The 23,668-nt window shown below is 58.3% G+C and overlaps 1 protein-coding gene across 2 annotated transcripts in view; it reads left to right on the top strand.

Annotated features, from left to right (window-relative positions):
• Positions 1-18,133, top strand: part of SPTB (spectrin beta, erythrocytic) — a 133,897-nt gene extending 115,764 nt beyond the window's left edge. For both annotated transcript variants that reach the window (XM_073346701.1, XM_073346702.1), the window contains 4 exons: positions 8,884-9,146; positions 11,485-11,658; positions 12,806-12,848; positions 14,691-18,133. In XM_073346701.1, coding sequence (XP_073202802.1) covers positions 8,884-9,146; positions 11,485-11,658; positions 12,806-12,848; positions 14,691-14,858 — 648 coding nt within the window. In that variant the 3' untranslated portion in view covers positions 14,859-18,133. The remainder of the gene's footprint in view (positions 1-8,883; positions 9,147-11,484; positions 11,659-12,805; positions 12,849-14,690) is intronic.
• The last annotated feature ends 5,535 nt before the right edge of the window (positions 18,134-23,668 follow it).

The raw sequence follows: 23,668 nt of genomic DNA, 5'->3' as shown, positions 1-23,668 counted from the left end.
GCCTCAGTTTCCCCGCTCAGGTGGTGGAGCCCGCGACACAGCAGTTGTTTCACAGTAACCACCTCACCATGTTGGAGCTGTGCAGACAGACTCCCCAAAGTGTCCCCCCCCCATTTAGCCTTATGTCAGGGTGACAACACCCCCTCGACACCTGTTCACATGCCCGGTCTGGGAACCCCTGTGGCCTGGACTAGGCTGTGGGATCTGCAGCCTGCAACACGCACACCCCAACACCCTGTGGGTGTAAACCCCCTCCCCACCCTATCCCTCGGGCCTGTCGGTACAACTTCTTCCCCCTTTACCCCAACCCCAGCCTGGGCGCATTCTCTGAGCTGCAGCTGGGGCAGGGCCTAGGCAGCGGGCTGTCCTCCATCCCCAGCTCTGCTAGGCCCTGGGGGCATGGCCCCCCCAAGTGCCCTGGCTGGCTGGGAATGTGGGGTCCTCCTGAGCACCTCTTGTGCCTGTTCCACAGGGAGCTGGCCCTTTCCCTGCCAGGCCAGCGGTGTTCTGCGATGGTGGGTCGCCCCATTGCTGTCCCGCCCCAGCGAGTGCAATGGGCAGCAGCAGTACCGGGGGAGGCAGAGTTCCCCTTTTTACGCCAGGGTGGACTTTGGCCCCAGACAGCTCGCCGGGACAGGGACAACACGTGGCCAAACCAGGGCCTGCCTTGCTAAGCGCCGTGCATTAGAGCTCAGCTAGGCAGGTCCCGCCCTGCTGGAAAGCTTGCTCCGTTCGATGCAGCTGATCGGTTCTCACCCTAATCGCCATGGTGGACTTTGTTTCTTCTCATACAAGCTACAATCTAATCAGCCAGCAGCTCGGAGCCCTAAATTCCAGCCTGGGCCCTTCGGAAAATACCAAGGAACATTTTTCCCACCAGCCCAGTGCCGTGGCCGGTGGAGGTGACTCTGCCCCCTCCCTGATCGGACACAGTCCAGTGGCGTCATCGTACAGAGCAGCCACCTTGGGGAAAGCTCACGTCGGCCCGGAAAGATGCACGCGCTAGAGAGCCAGGCCCATTGCAGGCGGCCTAGGGGGCAAGTCCCCCCCACGCTACCTGCCCCTAGCTGTGTGGCTGTTCCTAGTGTCACTTGCAGATGGTGCCTAGCGCCCCGGGGGAACCCTTTGTCCTCTATTTGCATAAATAAAAATCAATCACAGCTGACTTGCTTCCTGGGGCAGAGGTCCCTCCGGGCTGAGCAGTCTCTAGCACCAGGTTGGCCCTGTTTATCTCGCCTCTGTCAAGAGTTAACCCTCCTGAGAGCTGGGGGGGATGATTTTTCAAAGCCCCTAAAGCCTGTTTTTCAAAGTGACTTAGGCACGTGGGCTCAGCTTGTCAAAACAGAGATCTGCCATCCCCGCCCTGATGGCCACTGGGTTTTAAGTTCATTCAGTGCTGGGGAAAGGTGCCAGATCGCCGCCCCACCCCGGCAGACCAAACACTTTGCTGTGACCTCCAGCCCGGCACAAGGGGGACACAGCTCACTCTGCTGGACAGCAGCCCCTGAGACCCCGTTCAGCTGGAGCAGAACTGAGACCTCCCTCCCCCCATCCTTTCTCACTGACTGCCAAGGAGTCATCAGTTGGCAGCAACATCTGGTGGGTACCACCGTGGCTGGGTTCAGCCCCATGTGGAGGGTTCCCCAACCGGTCCGGACCCCCAGGCCGCCTCCGGCCGCATCCCTGGTCAGACGTCAAGCTGTGTGACGGGCAGCAGGTTTCCACATATCCCCTCTGAGCAGGAGGCGCATCCCAATGTGGCAAAGCCCAGGGCACCGGACATGCTTTCCAGCAAGCGTTTTGCGGCTGCTGAGCATCCCCCCACCTACCTCACAGCTCCGTACCTTCTCCCCGAGACTCCCAGCTATGCGGAGAGCCCTGCTGCTCCCTGGCACCCACCTGAGCCCCACTGGGCAGCAGTTCCAGTGCGATAGCAGCCCCCGGGCAGCAACGGACTCAAGGCAGCATTCCCCCAGCCCTCCTCACCCACACGACACACTAGAGAGGGCAGGCTGGCTCCTGGCCCATTCCCCTGGTCCGGTCCCCTGCCCGTAAATGAGGACTATGCCGTGAAATGAAAAGCGGGCTCCTTTAACCGCAATACACGCCCAGCCCGAGCACCGCAGGGGAGCCCAGGACTCCAGCTGTGACAGAGCTGGCTATTTCTAGGGGCCATAAGCCGCACTGGCAGTGATGCCAGCCGAGGACCCACCCCAGTGTTCGCATGCTTTGCAGGGGGAGTGTGTGTCACGGGCCAGGATCCGGAAGGACTGCATCACCGCCATGCTGCATGGTGCATTGGCCAAGGTGCATTCTGGGAAGGGTTCTCATTTCTTTAAAGAGTCAAGTATAGGCTGTTGTCAGGGGCAGGAGGCAGGACTTGATCCCATGTAGCAAATCCTGTTCCTGTGAGGGGCAGAGCAGTTTGTCTGGGGCCAGGGCCCTACCCAGGGAAATCCCGGGCAGGCAGCACCTTTGGGGCAGCTGTTCAGCAGCACGGGCTTTATTCCTATTTCCAAACTCAGGCCGCTGGCACCAAGGGCATATTTACAAAGGGATTTAGGTGCCTACACTCCAGATGGGTGCCTAGTGGATTCACAACAGTGTCTAAGTGAGTCAGGCACCCGGCTCCATGGACTTTCAATGAGAATTAGGCACCAAACCCATGTCGGCACTTCCAAAACATCCCAGCTGTGGTGCTAGGCACCTAAACCCCCTTGACAAGCTGACCCGACCTTCCTGCGGCACTTTTGACAATGGGACTTGGGCTCCTAAGTCACTTGGGCCTGTTTGAAAATGGTCCCCTCCAGCTGAGTGCGCTTTGCCAGTCACAGCTAATTGCAAAGTGCCATGCACAGCAATGGGGTGAGCATGTTGCTCCATAGGCCAGCCCTTCAGCACAAAGAGCTGAAACTGGGGGCCTGGTGTGTGTGGAGGGGAGGGTGGGGCGGCGGCATTTGGCTGAGGAATGGGCAGCCCAGAGTCAGGGAGTCAGCTGCTTATTTACAGTAATATACAGAGAGTCCTGCTTCCCTGGACAGGAGTGGGAACGTCCAGCACATGCCTGTGTCAAAATCTCCAGCCAGACACACCAGCCCTGTGCCCAAAAAGCTGCTGTCTCTCTCTCTCTCAGCATCTGCTTCCTGCAAGGGTCACATACACAACCCCTCCTTTCAGACCCACGGACCAAACTGTCTCCGGCAGCTTAACCCAGTCTCTCCAAGGCCTGTTTTCTGGGTCTTTAACACCCACCTTTTCACCCCGCCCACCCCCTTCGTCCAGGCCCTGCAACAGAGAGCAGGTGCTCTGGAGATGTCTCTGTGAGGCCCAGTCTTCTTGCACCTCAAAGGAAGCTCATTCAAGGTTCCCTGCATGTTCAACGCACACGTCTCCTTAGCGAGGCCCCGGATCGATTGCAACGGCGACCCCTTACAGCAATAAACAGCTGTGATGTCCTGGGGCTATACCCACAATACAGTGCACAGGGCTCACCGCCCTCTTCCCGGGTGAAGGAGCCATGGCGTGGGAGGTGTCCGGTGCTTGCATAATCCAGACGCTTCCTTTAAGTCTCTAATGGGGCTTTGGGCGTGCTGGTGAACGTGGCCTGAACCTGTTAAGAAACCCCCATGGCTAATAGCCCTAGAGCCTGATCAGCTCAGTGCATTAATTCGCGAATGGAAAGAAAAACATCTCACCACCCCCAGACTGTCAGAGGAGGCTGCTTAGAGAGAGAGAGCACATGGGGCCAGAGGGGAGGCAGAAAGGGGGCGGAGATGCTAGTCCAAGCTCCGCCCACACATACCCAGAGCGGGACACTGCTCACCCTACAGTGCAGTCCATCATCCCGCACTGAGCCCCTCTGGCCTCCTGGGGCCTGGCTCCCCCTTGTGAGCTGTGAACAGGCTCAGCTGGGCTCTTTTTTGGTTCGGGGGGGAAATAACTGCAGGCAGCTCCTGACTGCCACCCACGCATGGCCCCAAAATGAGCCTTCCCGCATGGCAAATTGTGTCGCTGTGAGATACAGCACCACACCCACGGGCCCACACACCAATTCCCCCCCACCCTGCTAGTCGTGGGGAAGTTACAGTGGTGACGAGGAGGGTGTGGCTAGGCGTTAATGTTTTACCGGTGTAATCACTGTAATGCCCCAGGGGACAGGCTGGGCTGTAATCAAAGTGCATCTTTACAGTTTAGCTTAATCTGCTTCCAAAGGTCCCAGGGATCAGGACAGGAAGTAGTTTTTCCATGATGCACAACTGGCCTGAAGCACCCGGGATTGGCCACAGCTGGAGATGAGACCCCAGCCATGGGGGGGATCAGAGAGTCCTTTCTTAGCTGCCTGGCTCTTCCCGTGTGCTTGGGGACCAGATGGGGGCTGGGAAGGAATTTTCACCGGGTCAGACCAGCGGGGACCTTGGGGTGGGGGGGTTCTCCCTCCTCCGCAGCATGGGACACAGGTCACCTCTGGGATCAGCTGGGCCTGGATCGCCTAATCCATTCCCTGCCATTGCAGGGGCCTCGGGCATTGGTGGCATCTCAGTCCTCCTGGTCTCTGCCTGCAGCTCACAATAGGTTAGATCCTGAAATGTAACAACGTTCTAGGGCTCACTGGGTGGAAATCCATGGCCTGGGCTACACAGGACGTCAGATAGGAAGGCCTAATGATCCCTTCCTGCTCTGAACTCTATGAAGCCATAAGCCCCCTTGTACCGGGCTACGTGTCCATTCCAGGAGACAAGGTGTGAACTGAAATCCCTACAGTCACACTGGTACAATGCCCCCTGTGGACAAGCCCTTAAAAGACCATCACTGGGCATGCAAGTTAACCCCTCCCTGAGATGAATGGCAGAGTTCACACCTCCACAATCTCTTGTTCAGCGCTGCATCGGTGATCCCGTTCACAGCCATTTCTGCGTGAGGAGTGGGGGAGGTGAACAGATATCGGCTGTTCATTGCCAGCAGCAGAGGAAGTCCTTGTCTAGCTCTAGGGGTAGGCACCGGGAACCAAAGAGCTGGGGCTTATTCCCACTGAGATTACATGGGTCCCTGGGGCTGTACGCTGACATTGGGGCTTGTTGCCCGCAGAGGGCAGGAAGCATGTGGACTTGGGAAGGGTTGTAAGGGAGTTAGCTGCAGCTGAATATGAAAGCACGACGCCTCTTTGCCACGGTCATGCCAACGGGGGTCCCGACGAGCTGGCGCATCCCAGCCCTCTGGGCATAGCCGGGTCACTGTCCTAGCTCTGGGTCTCTTGGGCCCACTCCCAGGGGTGGCCCCATGTCTGCTACCCTTCCTGGGCACACAGGGCAACACAGCCTGGCCAGCTGGGCCCCAGAACCAGCTCCTCAGTTGTTTAGGTTCACGTCCCGGTGCCCAGCTGGCTGTGGGAGCTCTGCAGGGCCGGCATGGCAGGCCAGCCAGGGACACGGGCTGAGCCAAGGGGTTGATAAACCGGCCACTTGACTCTGAACAAAGCACTAGAGCTACAGAGCTTTGCAAACTAACAAACGGACTGGAGCTCAGCCTGTCTGTGAGTCTGAGGTGTGTGGTCGGCGTGTCCTGCCTGCTCTCTCTCTCCAGCTCAGTCTCCTGGCATATGGCAGCGGCCATACCCCCCTCCCCATGCTCAGTGAAGCCCACTGAGCCCATTCTCTTAAATACAGCCTCTGTCCCTTTTCACCCATGTGCTCCAGCTGGGAAAGTCCTGTCCAGCCCCTTCCCTCTGCCAGGCTTCTGTGTAGCAGTCATTGTCCCATAGCGATGGAGCGGTCGGGGCCTGGCAGTCAGAGCTGAGGGCCCTTGATCATGCTGCGATGGCTTCTCAACCAGCGACATGCCACTAGGTGCCGAGCCCCTAATCTGGCTACTCTGAGAGCGTGGCCAAACTTGGAATTTCCCTCCTATGGGAATTCCAGCCTTTCAAAAATGGTTCTCGTTCTGGATCGGCATGAAAGCCAACACATTGTGACATTTCCTGCAAAACCAAGTTTATTAAAAAAAAGGTTGGTGTGGGTCCATCAAAGCATTGCATTCCGAGTCTGGCTTTTTAGCTTATCTCTATAGTAAGAGTCCAGGACTGTCTGTCGGTCGGGGTTTGCTGTGTTGCTGGTCCCAGGATATGAGAGAGACAAGGTGGGTGAGGTGATATCTTTTATGGGACCAACTTCCTCTTCTGAAGAGCTCTGTGTAAGCTCCAAAGCTGGTCTCTCTCACTGAGAGGAGTTGGTCCCATACAAGATATTCCCCCACCCACTCTGGCCGAGTGTCACTCTGAAGCCTAGAATAGCTGTTGAGTCAGTGTGACAAGATGGAAACAGCTACAGGCCTGCCTGGGTGTCCATAAAAGGAAGCTCCCCCTACTACCCTTCATTTATCACAGAGGCTAAGGGGGCAGCTTTGCGGCTAGTTACAGAGAGCTCCTCCCAACCAGGAGGGGACCGTATGAGACAAAGTGCTGGTTTGTCTGTACAGCCAAATGTAAAGATATATTCCTAAGAACAAAGTGTGTCGGCCACACCTCCGGGATGGGGGACTCTATCCTGGGGAGCAGTGACTGAAACAGATCTAGGGGTGGTGGTCGGTAATCAGCTGACCGTGAGCTCCCAGTGCGACGCTGCGGCCGAAAGGGCTAATGCAATCCTAGGATGCACAAACAGGGGAAACTCAATTAGGAGCAGATTGGTTACTGTACCTCTGTATATGGCTCTGGTGTGACCGCAGCTGGACTCCTGTCTCCAGTTCTGGTGCCCACAATTCAAGAAGGATGTTGATACATTGGAGGGGTCAGAGAAGAGCTGATCCTTCTCAGATTAAAGCAGAGGTCCCCAAACTGTGGGGTGTGCCCTCTTGGGGGGTGTGTGGAGGAACATTGGTGGGGGGGGGCACAGTGGGGCCCGGGCCAGCACCCATAGGGGGCAGGGAGTGAGTGCTTCCCAGCCCCAGCTCTACTTTGGTTCCACCCCCTGCCTCATCCCCTGCTTCTGGGCCCCGTACTGGCCCTATCCTCAGTGCGGCTCTGTTCCTGGACTCGCGCCAACCCCCAGCCTTAGCCACTGGCCACAGCTCAATTCCTGGCCCAGGGCCGAGGCCGGGAGTGAGCTGTTCCTGGTTGTGGGCCTGGCTGCTGGGCCACACCGCAGTCCAGCTGCAGCTCTGCTCCAGCCCCCAGGCTCAGGCCCTGGCCACAGCCCCACTTCCAGCCCCATTCCCACCCACCAGCCTTGGCCTCCTTACCCCATCCGTGTCCATCCCCCCCCCCCCCCGCCCCCCAGAGCCATGGCCCCGCTCCTCACCCTGGCCCCAGGGAGGCAGGGGGGCACAGATGGCGGGGAGCATGACCCTCAAAAGTTTGGGGACCACTGTATTAAAGGATTAGAAAACCTGCCTTTGACTCAAGGAACTCAAACTGTCTAGCTTCACAAAGAGAAGGTTAAGGGGTGATTTGATCACAATCCTAAGTATCCACTTAGGAACAAGTAGTTAATAGTGAGCTCTTCAATCTAGCAAACAAAGGCATAACACGATCCAGTAGCTGGAAGTTGAAGCTAGAGAAATTCAGCTGGGAAATACAGTGTAAATGTCGAGCAGTGAGAGTAATTACCCATTGGAACAATTTACCCAGGGTCGCGGTAGTGTCTGGCAATGTTTAAATCACGATTGGATGGTTTTCTAAGGCTCTGCTCTGGGAATGATTTGGGGGCAGGTCTCTGGCCTGGGTTATCCAGGAGGTCCGAGGAGCTGATCACAATGGGCCGTTCTGGCCTTGGACTCTAGGAATCTGTGCAACTGTAATGAGTGGGTACGAGAGGCTGCACTGGCCAATCAGAGGAGGGAGTCGACACTGAGTCTGCAACAGCATTAGTGTGGGACTAAGCCAGGTGGTGCCTGAAAGAGAAGAGAAGTAGACAGATCTCGGCTTGGTGTTGCAGAGTCTGCATATACTTTGCATGTTTCCAAGCACTAAGTCAGCCGAACACATCACGCTTACATGTATATCTAGCACCTCCCAGCCACGCATTTCCACAGGCCTTGCACCCCTCCCTTCAGTCACACTTGCAACTGCCAACCCCCAGCTCCTCTGGGGCGAGATCCCCATTCGACTCCTGAGGGAAACAGAGGCACGTTGTTAAAAGTGAGCCTCTCCTTTTCCAAAGGGGACCTGTGCACTTAGGAGCCAACGCCTCACTGAAAGTCAGCAGGGTTTCGGCTCCTACGCCCAAAATGGGACTTGGAGCACAGAGTCACCTAGGTGGGCATGAGCGCACACACAGGGCAGAGCTGACCAAGCTCCCACAGTAAGACGGTGGCCGGGATAGAAATAAAGGAGCAGACGCATCCTGCTCTCACCCCTGGCCTGTGCTCCCCCCATGCACGATAGCTGGGTGAATAGTGGATTTTTCGGTTCACGGACAAGTCTGAAAAATAGAAGAAAACGTTTGTTTGGGGCTGACCTGACATTTTTCAAAATTTTTGTCAAATTGGAAAAGGGGGAAAAAAAGGGTGGGGTCACATAAACCTGTCACCGTGACGACTGTGACAACTTTTAAAATAAAAGGACAGGGACGTCGGAAAGGCAAGGTCCTTTCTGAACAGGAAAGAAGTCAAGCCATTGCCTTTCCAACGGTCAACATGAAGCCGTTCCGATTTTCCGGAATTCGGCTGACGGTTGGTTTTGCCCCAAGCCAACGACACTGACAGGAGTCCGTGAAACATTTCTGTGTGGCCAACTCTGCGGCTTGTGTCGGATAAAAGATTCCTCCCCACAAACATCTCCCCGCTCTGCTAGCGGGTGTCAGTTCTCCTTGAGCGGACAAGGGGCAGCGTGGCCAGCAGCATTCATGACCCACCCCGCTCTCGGGTAACACGCTGTGTCCGTGATCACAGCAGGTGGACGAGGAGAAAGCAGACCCAGCCCAGGCCCCGGTGGAGCCAACTGCGGCCAAGCAGCCCGAGATGAAGACAAAAGCGGACAACGAGGAGCCCTCCACCATGGACCCACTGTTCAAAGTCCTCCAGACGCCTGTGAGTGAGCTCGACGAGACCACCACACTGCCCGCACAGCTGGACCGCTCGCACAGCCTCCACATGGAGGGCTACCTGGGCCGCAAACACGACCTGGAGGCTCCTAACAAGAAGGCGTCAAACAGGTACAAGGGAAAGGCGGGCACTCGGCTTGTAGGATGTATCCTATAGGGAATGGCTCTGGCTCGGCGGGGGTCAGCTGTGCCCGGCCCATAGAGGCATTGGCAGCTCCCCAGCAAGACCAGGTGGGGAGAGGTTGCAGGCACACTGGGCTGGGGGGCAACCCCAGCACAGGGCCTCTTGGAGCAGCAGGAGGCTGCCTGCCGGGAAATACAGATTCTGTGGGTGGGACCCATGGGTGAAGGCTCCCCTCCACCCTCCTAGAAGGCCACTGCATGCCACGCTGCCCAGGAGCCGACCCGGCCCCTGAGCCACTCTTCGACCTCCCACGACTCCATAAATCTGTTACCCGCGCACTCTACGGCACCCACCTTTACCCTTCCATGGGCTCAAGGCGTAACCCAGTTGAGTTAGGCACCCAACCTGTACCCAGTTCTTAGGGCTCCAGGCGAAAGGCACCACCCCGTACCCAGTTCCTATGGCTCAGGGCGTACTCTTCTGTGGAAAGAGTGGAAGAGCCTTACGCAGTAATATCGTTAATCCTTTATTTATTACCAACCACCAAAATGGAATGCACACCCTAAGCATACAATGCTCACCACTCCCAATAAGGCAGACGAACTTTTCCTGCTGGCCAGTCAGGGTCAGGTCGTCCAGAAACTCCAGCTTCTGCATGCTTATGGTTGGCAGGGTGTTGGGTCTGGAAGCTCTGATCCTGGACTGTGTCCTAGAGTTAGGTTTCAAAGAACTTCCCTTTGGACCCCAGTTTATACAGTGAGTGAAACTTGAGTCCTGCTTAGCTGTACCTTACCCAATCATTTTAAACGAAAGTCCTACAAACCGGTATTTTCCACTGATCCTAGCCCAATCAGACCCAACCATCTTAGTTGATTTAAATCTTGCAAAATTAGTTATGCAACAGACAAAAACAATCAAAAAACCAGACAGAGACCCAACAGGTAAACAATAGAGAAGGGGGGACCATGAAGGCAAAACAATAGACTTATAGATCTCACAACTACAACTGCTGATAAGTGGTTTCTTGCTGGACAGAACACTGTTGAACAAAGTTTTCTTTAAAGATCTGAAGGTCCCTTTCTTTAGCTGGTGATGGTGGGTGCTATTAGGACAGGAACCTTCTTAACAGCCTGATCTTACACAATTTAGATGAAAGGGGATGATGTGACTTTCTGCTTCTTAGCTCATGGCTGCTGCTGCTTACTAAAGAAAAAGGCCGCAGACCTTACACTTCAGTACAGAATTACCACCGCAGCCCGATGCCTGGTGCCACACCATGAACCACAGCCCCTCTGACTGGCACAAGAGTCCTTAGCCGATTCTGCATGTTGGATGACGATGTCAGACACAGCCCTGCTGGGCGCGAGTGCAGTTCCTTAGACTGCCCTGAGCCAGTGCTCCCCCATGGCATAGCCACATTGGAGAGAGTCGGAGAAGAGCCTGGAGAATGATTAAAGGGTTAGAAAACCTGCCTTACAGAGCTAACCTCAAGGAGCTCAATCTATGTAGCTGACCAAAGAGAAGGTTACGGAGTGACTTGATCACAGACTATAAGTGGGGAACAAACATTTAATAATGGGTTCTTCAATCTACCAGAAAAATGCCTAACAGGATCCAATGGCCAGAAGTTGAAGCTAGACAAAGTCAGATGGGAAATATGATGTACAGTTTTAGCAGTGAGAGTAATTAACCATTGGAACAATTTACCCAGGGTCATGGATTCACCATCACGGGATGTTTGTTCTACAAACTCTGCTCTAGGAATTATTTTTGGGGCGTTCTCTGGCCTGTGTTATACAGGAGGTCAGGCGCAATGACTACAATGGTCTCTTCTATGGGAAATCTATGAAGAAACCATTTCAGCCCAACTGCTCAAGACCCCTGGCACATGGAAGGGACCAGACCAGAGAGCCCCACACAATGTATTAACCCTGTCATTCCTGGCTGAGCCAGAGTGGAGCTTTTACCACGAGAAGCCAGGCTGGATTTACAGACTTCAAGTGATGGAGAACCTGCCCCTGGCTGGGTCAGCTGATAGTTTCCCCTCCCTGTGAAAAAACTGGGCCTTCCCTCTAGTCTGGATTTGTCAGGCGTCAGCTTCCAGTCATTGGAACTCATTGAGATTCACCAGCCCCCCGTGCTCCGAAATCTCCTCCCACATAAGTCCTGACAGCCCACAATCGAGTCACCTCTGGGTGCTAGGAAAGTCTCCTCAGCCAGCAGGTAGCAGGGGCCGGGGCTTTCAGGTTCCAGGCTCTGATGGTGCGTGAGGTGCATTTGGGCTGTGGAGTTGGAGTAACATGTGTCCTCACGCCCGTCACACAGGTCCTGGAACACGCTGTACTGCGTGCTCCAGAGCAGCGAGCTGGCCTTCTACAAGGATGCCAAGAGCTTAGCCTTGGGACTGCCTTACCACGGGGAGGAGCCCTTCCGGCTGAGGAACGCCCTCTGCCACGTAGCCACTGGCTACAAGAAGAAGAAGCACGTCTTCAAGCTGAGGTGAGGTGCAGACAGAGCCCCGAGGCCAGACCCTGCAGCCAGCCTGCCCAGGGAGCCCCCCGCAAGTCAGCGCCGGGTACATCACAGCACATAAACCTCCCATGGCTGGGACCTGGGGCGCAATAACCCATGGCACACTCAGTGGGGGAAGGGGACCCATGCCAACCGTGAAGGGCAAGATTGGCTAGCACCTAAGCCATCCCATGGGGGTCATGGGGTTCGCAGGGAGCACCTTGATGAAGCAGAGTGCCCAGTGCATCTGGCAGGGAGCCCGGAGGGAGGTGCTGTTTCAGCACAGAATGGGGGGCATTCCAGGCCAACCCCTGCAGGCGGGAGCAGCCAAGCAGTGTCGGGCGGAGGACATTGAGATCATGATGATTGCTTGGCCAAGCCCTAAACCCAGTCCCCTCCACCACCTTAACCCCTTCATGCCTGTTCCTTTGCTGCCATCAGGATCATGGTCCTGCCTTCTCTGTGCCCACTGCCCCCCCATTGTCCACCCCCGCTCTGCAGCCAGCAAGTGTGGCTTTTTGTCCTGGTGTTCAGCCAGTGACCAGCTGGCAGGGAGTTCCCCTTGGGCTCCAGCCACGTCTTGGCCACTTCAGAAATAAGCCCCTTAAAATTAACACTGACTTCCAAACATAGGCGCCAACTTCGTGGGTGTTCCGGGGCTGGAGCACCGCTGATCAGCTCCTCCCCTCCCAGCAGTGCCTCTAGCCCACCAATGATCAGCTGTTCAGCGGTGTGCAGGAGACGGTGGGAGGGAGGGGGAGGAGCAAGGGTGGGGCAGGCTCAGGGCAGGGGGCAGAATGGGGTGGGAAGAGGCAAGGTGGTGGTGGGGGCTTGAGGGAAGGGGTGGAGTGGGGGCGGGGCCCAGGGTGGAGCTGAGGTCGAGCACCCCCTCGGCAACTACTTCCAAAAGTACGTGCTGGGTCCGCCTGATGAGGGACGGCCTGGCACAGGGACTGCTGTGGGCTGGGAGATCTGGGAAGGGTGGGGAGCTGCTGCTGCGGGTTCAGGAGCCCTGGGGCACAGCCTCTGGAGCCCCGAGAAGGGAGAGGCAACTAGATGCTGGCTTTAAATCAGTTAATCAAGGTGTATTTAAGGGGGCATCTGAATGACCAGGAATCTCCCCTCTACTTTCCAGGCTCGGCAATGGCAGTGAGTGGCTCTTCCATGGCAAAGACGAGGTAGGTGCCTGTGTGGGCCATTCGGGGCTGGAGAGGACGTGGGAGGCTGGAACGTCTCAGTGAGCAGGGGTCCAGGCCTGGCTGCATAGATGGGAACAGAGGCTGTCACGAGAGCTACCTGGCCTGGGGGTGGCACAAAGAAAGGGGAAGCCACTAGTAGAGAGAGTGTTCTGGAGATATAGTCCTACAGGGTAGCTATGATGTAGGCCTAGGCTGGGGCAAAGCATGCTGGGAGAGAAGTCTGCCATGCCCACAGCTGGGCTGAGGATGGGTCTCTCCAGAGAGCTAGGGTCAGTCAGGTTGTGAGTGGCATGGGGACCAAAGGCCCCTGCATCACCATCTCATTTCCAGACCTAGCTGCGTGGCTCTGCAGAGGCACTGGCTTGCTCCATGCGAGCTGCCTCTGACTTTCACTTGGAACCCAGCCGTGTCTAGTTCCCCCAGCTCCTGCCTGTACAGCTGCGGAGCCAGCGGCAGAGGAAGCTGCTTGCTTTCTCCCTCTGCCTCCTGCATGTCTCGCCATCATTCCTCTGGGGGCTGTGGAGACGCCACAGACTCACCGTTTTTCGTGAGGAGTGTGTTAATTCTGCCAAAATGGGTCTTTCATCTGCATCTGGCTGAGCTGCCTTGGTGCGTTGTAGGAGCTGTAATTCAGCTGTCTCACACCCTCATTCTCCCCTATGGGACACGCTCCCAGGCCAAACTACACTTCCCATAATGTACCGTGGCAGCTCAGTGAGACAGCAGACCACAGTGAATCATGGAATATATAATCGGTCTTGTATCAGGGGGTCGCCATGTTAGTCTGTATCCACAAAAACAACAAGGAGTCCGGTGGCACCGTAAAGACTAACAGATTGATTTGGGCATAAGCTTTTGTGGGTAAAAACCCACTTCTTCAGATGCAATAATCTGGCTTGGGAGCCCAGCCCATAGGGGGAAACGTCAGTATGAGACACCTGAACGACAACTCCCATGATGCACTGCATCAACTCAGCCAGACACAGACTAACATGGAACTGTCTTGCGAATGGAACTGTTCAAACATGTCTGAACTTTCCGTTCCATCGAGCTGGGCTGATCCAGCTTTCCTGGTACCTCCCCACATTGGACTCTGCCCCGGGACAGACATTCCGATTTCTGAATAGGTCTGATTGCTCCCCTGCATCTGTCTCGGGGCATCGGATCAGCCCAGCAGCCCATCTTTCCACTTTGCTGGGCTTCTTGCCATATGGGTGACTAGCCCTGGGATTCTGGCCCCCTAATGGTAGCTGTCTTCTGCCTCCCTAATTGCCCCACCCCAACGGGGCTGCAGTTGCAGGAGAATACGACGTTCTCCTTCGCTCCCTGCCCCATTGGGCAGTACTGGAGTTTGGGACACAGAGAGCCCTGAGTGAGATCCTCCTAGGTCTTTAGATGCCCAATTCCCATTGATTTAGGTGTCTAAATACTTTGAGAAGCTGGGCCTTAGAGGCTGGGAGGTCCAAAACAGCCCATGGGAATGAGTGGCCCAAATCCCTTTGAAATGCAATGGCCGTTGGGTGCCCAACTCCCTTGGGCATCTCAGAACACTCCAGCCGTACTGTTTACCAGTGCTTGGATTCCAATGAACCTTTGAAAGACACTGAGCTGACTGAGGTAATAATGCCCAGTGCCCAATGGTGGCATTGGCCCCCGCCTGGAGGAGGGGTGAGAGGGCAAGCTGGGTTAGACACAGGGGTGACTCCTGACCCCGTAAGGCGTGGGGCTCTTTGGGGCGAGCGCTAGGGGGGCTGGAGGCTCAGAAGCCGCTGTCCCTGGGCGGTGACTGAGGGGCGCTCTCTCTTGGTCTCTGTCCGACAGGAGGAGATGCACACATGGCTGCAGGGCCTCAGCACAGCAATAATAGAAGCCCAAAGCATGAAAGCCAAGGCGCTGAGCCTGCCTCTGCCCTCCAGCACCGCCCCAGACGTCATCCTGGCCAAGAAAGACAAAGAGAAAAGATTTAGCTTCTTTCCCAAAAAGAAATAACCTGAGAGGTGGCTGAGGGCAGCCCACTCAGCTGCCTAAGAACTGCGCATGGGGGAGCGTCCGCGGGCGTGCTGGGCCCCGCCACCACCCCCACCCCCACGCACCTCCGGCAGCAGCCGCGGGTGCTCACACCACAGCCCCGCCTCCAGGGCCGGGGCACAGCCCCACGCCCCGCTCTGCTCCCACGCAGCACCGAGCCAGCCCCGTGAGGGCGGAGGAGTGGCGTCTGCTGAAGGCCAGTGCTGGGCGTGCCGGCGCGGGGCCCTGTCCTGTGGGACACGCGTTGCATCGCCCACGGCCGGGGCGAGCCACACGGGCGTCTGGCGGAGGAGGCACCGTCTGAGCCAGACCACGCAGTGCTGGGGACGCGCTGCCCAGGCCAGGATGGAGGCAGCGAGCTTCCCGACCTGCCTCTCTGACAAGGTGCCATGATGGCCCAAGACATAGGCGCATCTCTGGGCACCGCGGCTGTGGCAGGGCTGCCTGCAGCCACTAGGGGGTGACGGTCACACGCGCCTGGGCAGCTCTGCCGGTCCTTCCAGCAGGGGGCGTGAGGTGGGCTGGTGTGCGTGCGGCGGCCCCCCCCCCTTCCCAAGCCACACCCCACAGAGAGCCCGTTGTCAGGCAAGCCATGCGCAGCCGAGAACAAACGTTTGCCCTAAATTAGGGAGGAAGAGAATCGTTATAATTCTGCAGCTGAGCGTGTGTGTGAGTGTGTGTCTGCACATCTGAGTCTGTTTATATGTGTACACTTCTGCATTTCATGTGACCACGTGTGTGCATGCATGTGTGAGCTCACAATTCCCACGTGTAGACTCTGTTGTACTGGCTCAGGCTTTGCCTGGGCTCGGGCCGTTCTTGGCCTGGGTCCCGTTTCTGTCCCTGACCTTGTGGTTCCTGTGCTCTCCCCTGTGGGCTGGGTCAGGCCCCCTAAAAGCCAACGTCTCCAAAGCCCCCAGCTCTCCCCTCGGTGTCCTTGCTGCTGCCCGGGGGCTGGGGAACACCCTGCAGGGTGTGGCAGCGGGGGGCCCTGCGTTCCAGCCAGCCAAGCGGTGCCATGGGGCTGAATGCCCACTGGCACATCCCTGGAGGGGAGGAGGCTGGGCGAGAGAGTAGGCGCTTTCTCCCCTGGGTCCCAGAGACACAGGGCTGTGATGCCTGCCTCCCACGCAGTGCCAGGATGCGGCCAACTCTTGCCCTGTTGCCGCCTGCTGAATTCACTGCAGGCCTCATCCCTAGCGAGGTCGGGCCAGGGGAGGCTCTCTGCTTCCTAAACCCAGGCTGGTGGCGCTGCTGGCGGAGGGCAGGGAAACACACCAACAAATGCACTGCCAGGACCGGCTCTGGGGGACATGCCAGTGCGTGCGGTGCGGGGGTCCTGTCCTGAAAGTGCCTTACCTGCAATAATGGAAAACAAACCCCATGTGCTGAGGCACCGTGCCCCGAAAACTCCAGGGCCGATGCCCCCACGTGCCCCCAAAGAGGCGCTCCCAGCCCCCAACCCCTGATCCCTGCCCCCAGCAGGGGCCGGCTGAGCTAGGGGGTCTGTGGCATGGGCCGAGAAGGCTCCCCCCAGAGCAGAGCTTGGTGTGGGGGTCAGTGGCTGGCAACTCAGCCCAGCCAGTGTGAGCAGCCTTCCCAGTCACGACAAGCACAGAGCCCCGGCACTGGGGGGGAGGGCAGTGTCTAATCCCCCCTGGGCCCTCCGCACAGATGGCACGAGACGCTGTGGGAGTCCAGCAGGCTGACCCAGGGCTCTCGTGCTGTCAGCACTGGGCAGGGCGGCGCTGCAGGAGGCAACGTTGCACCAGAGCAGCTGGGAAATGGCCCTGGCAGGAGGCTGTGCCCAAGGCAAGGTTCACGCCCTGTAGCGGGCCGTAGCACCGCCAGCCTCTCACACCGGCCCTGTTGTACACAGCTCTCGAGGAGGGCACACCCTGCAGCCAGCCACCCTGGGGCCTGGCCTCATGCCTCCACCACAGCCCGCTGGGCAAGGCCTGCCGGAGCCCAGCTCCACCCCACTAGCGCTGGACGGTTCCCATCAGCTCCTCCGGACCCCCCAGCCTGGCTCAGCAAAGCACCGGGACATGGCACTGGAGCAGGGGGCGCTGGCTGGCTGGCAGCACGTGCGGTACGTCCTGGGTGCAGAACAGGAAAGGATCCCCCACTTCACGCCAACGTCAGCCCCGTGTTTATCAGCCCTGGCACCCCCGGAATGAGGCTGCGCCCGGTCCCCTGGGGTTTGATCCTGCCCTGCAGTGGGGCTGGAGGCTGTGCTGAGATCTGTACGGGAGTGCTGGCAGCTCTGGTACTGAGCTGGGGCCCCCTGCAGCTTGAGGCTGCAAAAGCCTGTCTTTTCGTCTTTGGGGCTGTCCCTCTCGGCTGCCCCATTTCTAAGCCAAGAAACACCCAAGTTCAAGTCACTGGCAGAGGCAGCAGGGGCAGGGAACGGGGTGTTTTCAGTGGCACCCACAAGAACCAAAGAGCCTTGGCGAGCCACCCTGCAGGATGTGGAGTTAGACCAACTGCAGGTGTGTATCTGGGGGAGGTGTAGCTATATTTACAGACACTGGGACTGACCCAGAGTGGGGCCTGGTCCCCGCGTTGGAAGTCGCCCTGGGCACAGGCAGGCACTGCGGTCAGTCAGTGCCATGGGGTGTGCTGTGTTTCACATGCATTTTCTCCTGGCCCGTGTTTCCATGCAGCTTTCTGTCCTTGGCTGAGTGGTTTCCTCCACCACTCCCTCCTTTGGAAGGGCTCCATGCAGCAGGTCTTGGCTCCAGCCCTTTCCGTGTGTTGCTGGGTTCAAACACCTTTTGTTTCTCATCAGAGTGCCCCCCCCCCGATTCCCCCCAGGAGCACTGGATTTGCCCAGAAATCATCTGTTTTACCTAGCATGGGGCCATTTGACAGCTGGACCATGACTGCCCTCTCCTCCTTCTGGCTGAATTCATCTTGGTGGGATCTCTGCTCCACAGGGCTGCTCTCCCAGCACGCACAGCGCTCCCGCGCAGATGTGGGGCACGGGCTCAGGGCAGACATGCATGGGGGGGCTGGAGCCCCAATGAGTGCAGGAGACGGGCGCACAGCCAGAGCAGCTCGCCGAGGGGCAGGGGGTCGCGTTGCTCGAGTTGGTTCGTTGATTCCCGCTGGCTAGGCACCGCGTTCGACCCGCTGTCACGTACTTCCACTGCATAGCAAGAGCTAAACCTCCAGACAGTGCTGCAGAAGCATTTTAATAATGGTTTTTCTAAGAAATAAATAAGCCAAACCCCGCTCTGGCTGAGGCATCTTGTTTCGATTTTACCCAGCAGGTTTCACGCAAGGGTCAGCGAGAGCACTGGGGCCGCCTTGGCTGGAGGCCTGTGCCCTGCCTGGGGCAGCATGCGTGGAGAGACGTGCACAAAGTCTGAGAATCTAGAGGAGAGCGACAAAGATGGTCTGAGGTTTAGCAACCCTGGCCTGTGAGGGAAGGCTTTGAGGACTGGCTGTGTTTAGTCTAGAGAAGAGAAGGTTGCGGGGGGACCTGAGAACAGGCTTCAGAGATGTCAAAGGTGGGTACAAAGGGGACAGGGATCAACTGGTCTCCATGGCCACCGAGGGTAAGAGGAGGAACATGGGCGGCACGTAATGGAGGCGTAAACCTCCGTTAATGCTCCCCGGGCTGGGCCGCGGCGGGGCTCAGAGCTCCTCCGGGTGGTCAGGGCTCGGGGTGGCTCAGGTAGGCGGGCCAGTGCACGGGGCGGCTTGGCCAGGCCAGCCAGGGCTCCTCTGGCCATGGGGTGGGGCTCAGGGTTCCTCTGGCCCTGGTGGGCGAGAGCGGGGGGTGGTGGGAGCCCAGTAGGGGTGGGGCCTCAGGCAGAAGGGGGCAGGACAGGGGGCTAGCCTCCCCCAGCCAGGGGTTCACATGCCGCCATGGGAAGGAATGAGGTTAATTTGCAGCACAGAAGAGACAGGTTTCATATTAGGCCCTGGACAGGTTACCCAGGCAGGTTGTGGAGGTTTTAAAAACCGGGTGGACAGACGCCCATCAGGGCTGGGCTGGGATTCTGCCTCAGCACAGGGGCAGGACTAGAGGGCCCAAGCCGCCCTACATTCCCAGGGGTCCGTGGAAGGCCATTTCCGTACCGAGCAGCGGGGATCCCGGCCGAAGCCGCAGGGAGCCCTGCTGCTGCGGAAGAGCATCTGCAATAACAACCTCCCGTGCGATGGCTGGCAAGGGAGCGTGGGCTGAGCAACAACCGGGGCGGGGAAAGCAGCGCACAGAGGAGGGGACTTTTGAGAGGCCCAAGGGGAATGTTTCCCAAAGCAGGTAAGTGACTTGGGAGCCCAAGTCTCTGGGAAAGCCAAGGGGATTTCAGCTCTTGGTCCGATTTTATGAAGGGTTTTAGGTGCCTACAGTTATGAGAGGTGCCGAGTGGGGATTTGAAAAGCCCCTAGGTGCAGCTCTGCATCTGTAGGTGCCCGAAGAGCTTCACCTGGAGCAGCTCCCTAAGGCCCTGTTAGAAAGCGGCTGGAAGCAGCCCGCCTGCCTTCCCTGCCAGGCTCCGCACCCCTAACACCCAGGCCTCTGCGCTCGGCACTTGGCACCTCCTTTGGGGTGAGGGGATGCTGCAGCATGGCAAGGGCAGAGCAGTGGTCAGGGCACTGGCTGAGGTACTGGAAGACCTGGGCCCTGTTCCCTGCTCTGGCGCAGGCTGCCGGCCGGCGTGGCCTGGGCAGGTGATGTGGGGTGTTTCTGCACTACACAGGCAGGTGTGATTACTGCCCGGATACGCTTACGGCGGCTCACTTGGACCTAGCTCTGTAACGCCAGTTTCATCTGCTCCACCCCATTGTGCTCAAATAGCGGCAAAGGGCTGGCGGCACATACCTAGCCAGGGTCCCCAGGGCCACCCCATCACCCCACGAGTGAGATGAAAGCTGGCACAGGGAGGCACACCTGTGCCCCAATCCCCTCTCCAGCTGCAGCATGGCCATGCCCTGCAGTTCCACAGGGAGGTTGTAACAAGGCAGGGACTTGAGTCCCCATCTCCCTGGGCCATGTTGGGGGGCCACCACACATTGGTTTGTGGTGCAGACATGCTCACAGGGGGGTAATTTCGCCAGCGCCCCGGCGACTTGTGCCCATGCCCATGCAGACCCCGCAGGGCTGATGCCAGCTAAACACCCCAGTGCAAGTTCCATGAAACCAAGCCGGACGTCTCCGTGTCCCAGCTCCCCACCTGTACCATGGGGATCGCAGCCCCGCAGAGGTGAGATGCTCATTAAAGACGGCGAGGCACCCAGATACAATGGTGATGGGCGCCATAGACGGCCTTTAGCTAGCCAGGCATGTGCGTGATGGTTGGTGACAGTTCCAGGCAGAAGGGCTGAAACACAAAGGCCAAGATGAGCAATAACTTCCCTGCCATGGACAGAACTGGGCCGGCAGCCGTCATGGGGGTGCCGGCTGCTGCCACCCTGGAGACAGAACCAGGGGTTTCCAGTAAAGCGCCAGGGCTGTGCATGGAGCTGCTGTAACAGACTCCTGTCCTCCAGGGCTCAGCATACACTCACCAGCAGGAGTGTGGCCTTTGTCCAGTGATCTCTTGGGGGGTGTTTGTATAATGATATATGGGGTGGGGGGGGTTGCGTTTTCACGGTTATCAGGGACATGGGATATTTGTCCAGTGATCTATTGGAGGAGCTGTGTGGCATTTGCACAGTGATATACCCCGGGGGCCATGGATGTTCGTACAATGATGTATCGGGGGTGGGGAGACAGGGGGCGTTTTCACACTGCTATATCAGGAGGGTGTGGCATTTGTGGTGCAAGCTATCGGGGGAGCTTGCAGTCTTTGCACAGTGATCTATCGGGAGGGGCATTGCTACAGTGCTATACTGGGGGTGGGGGGGGGTGGGGAATGTTGCATTTGTACAGGGATCTCCTGGGGTCTGCGGTGTTTGCACAGTGAGATAGCGGTGGGGGGTGGCATGTTGCAGTTGTACTGTGATACATTGGAGAGTGTTTGCAAGGTGATATATCGGGGGTCTGGGGTGTTAAGACAGTGCCATATCAGGGATATGGGGCATTTGTACAGTGATAGTGGGGGCATGCAGTGGGTATTTGCAGTGATCTATTGGGGGTGTTTGTATAATATTGGGGAGTGGCATTTGCATAATGATATATTGGGATATTTGCACAGTGCTATATCGAGGCTGGGGCATTTGCAGTGAGGTATCAGGGAATGAGACATTTGCACAGTGATACAGTGAGGGGATGCGAGGCATGTATACAGTGATATATTGGGATGGTTTCACAGTGATATATTGAGGGTGGGGGCATTTGTACAATGAAGTTTTGGGGGTGCATTTGCACAGTGATAGATCAGGACAAGGTTGTTTGCACAGTAACATAGAGGGGGTTGGGGGCTTGTACAGTTAGATATTGGGGGGCATGTGGCATTTGTACAGTGAAGTTTTAGGGGTGCATTTGCAGTGTGATATGGGGGAGTGGGGCATTCATACAGTCCTGTATCTGGGGGCATGTGGCAGCTGCACAATGATCGATTGGGGGCATTTTCACAGTGATAGATTTGGGGCTGGGGTGTTTGTACACTGATATATCAGTGGGTGGTCAACGATGTACCAGGGAGGTGTGGGGCGGGTGGTCAGCGATATATTTGAGGGAGAGGAGTAGGTGGTTTTGAATCACTGAATTTTCCATTGCTGGGTCCCCCGGCAGGCAGTGTAGTTGGGGCAAAGTGGGGAGTCACCCAAAGATCACATGGGACTCGCTGCTTTAGCCCAGCTCAGGGGCTGGCCCTGCCCTGGCTCACAGGCAGTGGCAGGCCCTTGTTGGGTAGAGTCCAGGCAGGCAGCGCCCAGCCTTCGGCCCAGGCTGGTTTATGCTCATCCAGTACCCATGGCAGGGTGGGAATGGGCAGCGAGGTGTGATCCCAGCTCCGGGTGCCCCACCGCCCACAGAACCTGGAGCTGCAGGGTGGGCCGCAGATATTCCTTACTGGGCCCCTGGCATGTTTGGGTCAGCCACTGGCAAGCAGGGGGCTGCGGGGGGCACACCCCCAGGAATAATGCACAGAGGACAATGCTGCATTGCTGTGGCCAGGGGACCACTATGTACGCCACACCGCCCTACCCCATACCCAGCCCCCCCTTCCCCCCACACTGCCCTGTGCACCGCCCTGCCCCCTTTACCCCCACTTCCACCCCCCAGAGGAGAGTGCAGCACCGGGCACTCGGTGGGCGATGGCAGGGCTGTGGAGGGGGCCCGTGTCACACTGTGGGGAGGAGGCAGGAGCCCCCGTTGTGCTGCAGCCCGCTGAGCTGAACTCCCCAAACCCAGCTTGGGCCTGGCTCTGCTGGAGACGCGGCCTAGCAAAGCAGCCTGAGAGGGGGATGGCACGCCCCCTTGCCATAGCTGGGCTCAGCACATGAGCTGCCCGGGCAAGAGCACCGCAGGAAGCACCCAGTGGAGGGGGGCACAACTACAACCAGCCATCAGGCTAAGGGCATGTGGGGGGTGCTCGGCATCCCTGCCATGGGAGCTGGAGGGGGTACGGTGTCCCTCTCAGGGCGGGAACCTCGCTGGGCACCCACAGAGCAAAGGGGCACTGGCCCCTCCCCAGGGGTGCAGAATCAGGTCTCCCAGGACAAGCCCTGGCCCCGCACCCTTCCCAGGCCCTATCCAAGAGTGACGCCCCCTAGAGGAGGGGAGCTCCCAGCGCCCCCCGCTGCCTGGGTGTCCCAGCCCTGGGCTCCCACCCCAGCTCCCAGTGGGGAGCGCTGGCAGGGGAAGAAGCCAGAGCTGCCTTGCACAGCCTGTGCCAACCTCAGAGCCTGAGTGAGTGCCTCCCAGGGCATCACCCCATGGAGAGCACACCTCCCCCCCTCGCCCCCGTGCCAGGGCTGCTGTGCCCCCAGCCCTCGGGGTGCAACACACAGTGCTGAGCAGCAGGGAGCGTGGGGGAGAGGAGGGCGAATCAGCCCCAGGACACCGCCCCTTGCCTGGCTGGACAGACAGATGGATGGGGGCCCTGACACTCAGGCTGGGAGGGGGCAGCCCAGGAGGGGTTCCCCTCCGAAAAGGGCCTGGGGAATCGGGGCCGTGGGAGCCAGGGGAGGTGCTGGAGCCTGTGGGAGGTTCTGGGCTCCTGGGGAGCCACCTGCCCTGGGTGGGGAGCCCTCAGCCCAGCTGGCTCTGCCCCCCCCCATCCTCTACAGCTGCTTCTGCCTTCTCCCCTCCATGCATTAACCCTTCAAACCACAGGGCTGCGGGGCCTGGTGCCTAGTGTCCCCCCTCCAAAGAACACAGAACCACTTCCATCACCCGTCCCAGGCTCGGGCCCAACCGCGCTGCTCACGGTGCGGGTTCTTTGCCAACCCCCATCCCACAGTGGCAGGTCGGGGATTGGGGCAGTGGCACCACTAGCAAGACCCACCCCAGGCTCCGGGCAGCCAGAGGGCCCCCCGACCCGCTGGCATGGCCTCCCTGGGGCCGGAGAGGCCCTTCCATCCTGGCCCTGGATGCTGCCGGGCATTCACCTGCCCAGAGAGGAGCTCGGGGCCTGGATCGTAAGGCCCCATGCTGTGCTGGAGGGGGAGGGGACAGCCCAGCAACCTGGCACGCTGGCACAGGCCAGGCCGAGGTCCCTGCCGCTACTCCGCCTTCGAAATCCCGGCAGGTGCCACGCTGCTGGAGATGGCTCAGTGCTCCGTGTGGAGTGGGACGCCCACGGGGGGCTGCGTATACTCAGGGCCCAGGCTAAGGGAGCCCAACCTCTCCATGCCAGGCAGCCACGAGAGGG

The sequence above is a fragment of the Lepidochelys kempii genome, chromosome 6, assembly GCF_965140265.1.
Source record: "Lepidochelys kempii isolate rLepKem1 chromosome 6, rLepKem1.hap2, whole genome shotgun sequence".
NCBI classification, from domain to species: domain Eukaryota; kingdom Metazoa; phylum Chordata; order Testudines; family Cheloniidae; genus Lepidochelys; species Lepidochelys kempii.
This window is presented reverse-complemented; position numbering and strand designations above follow the sequence as displayed.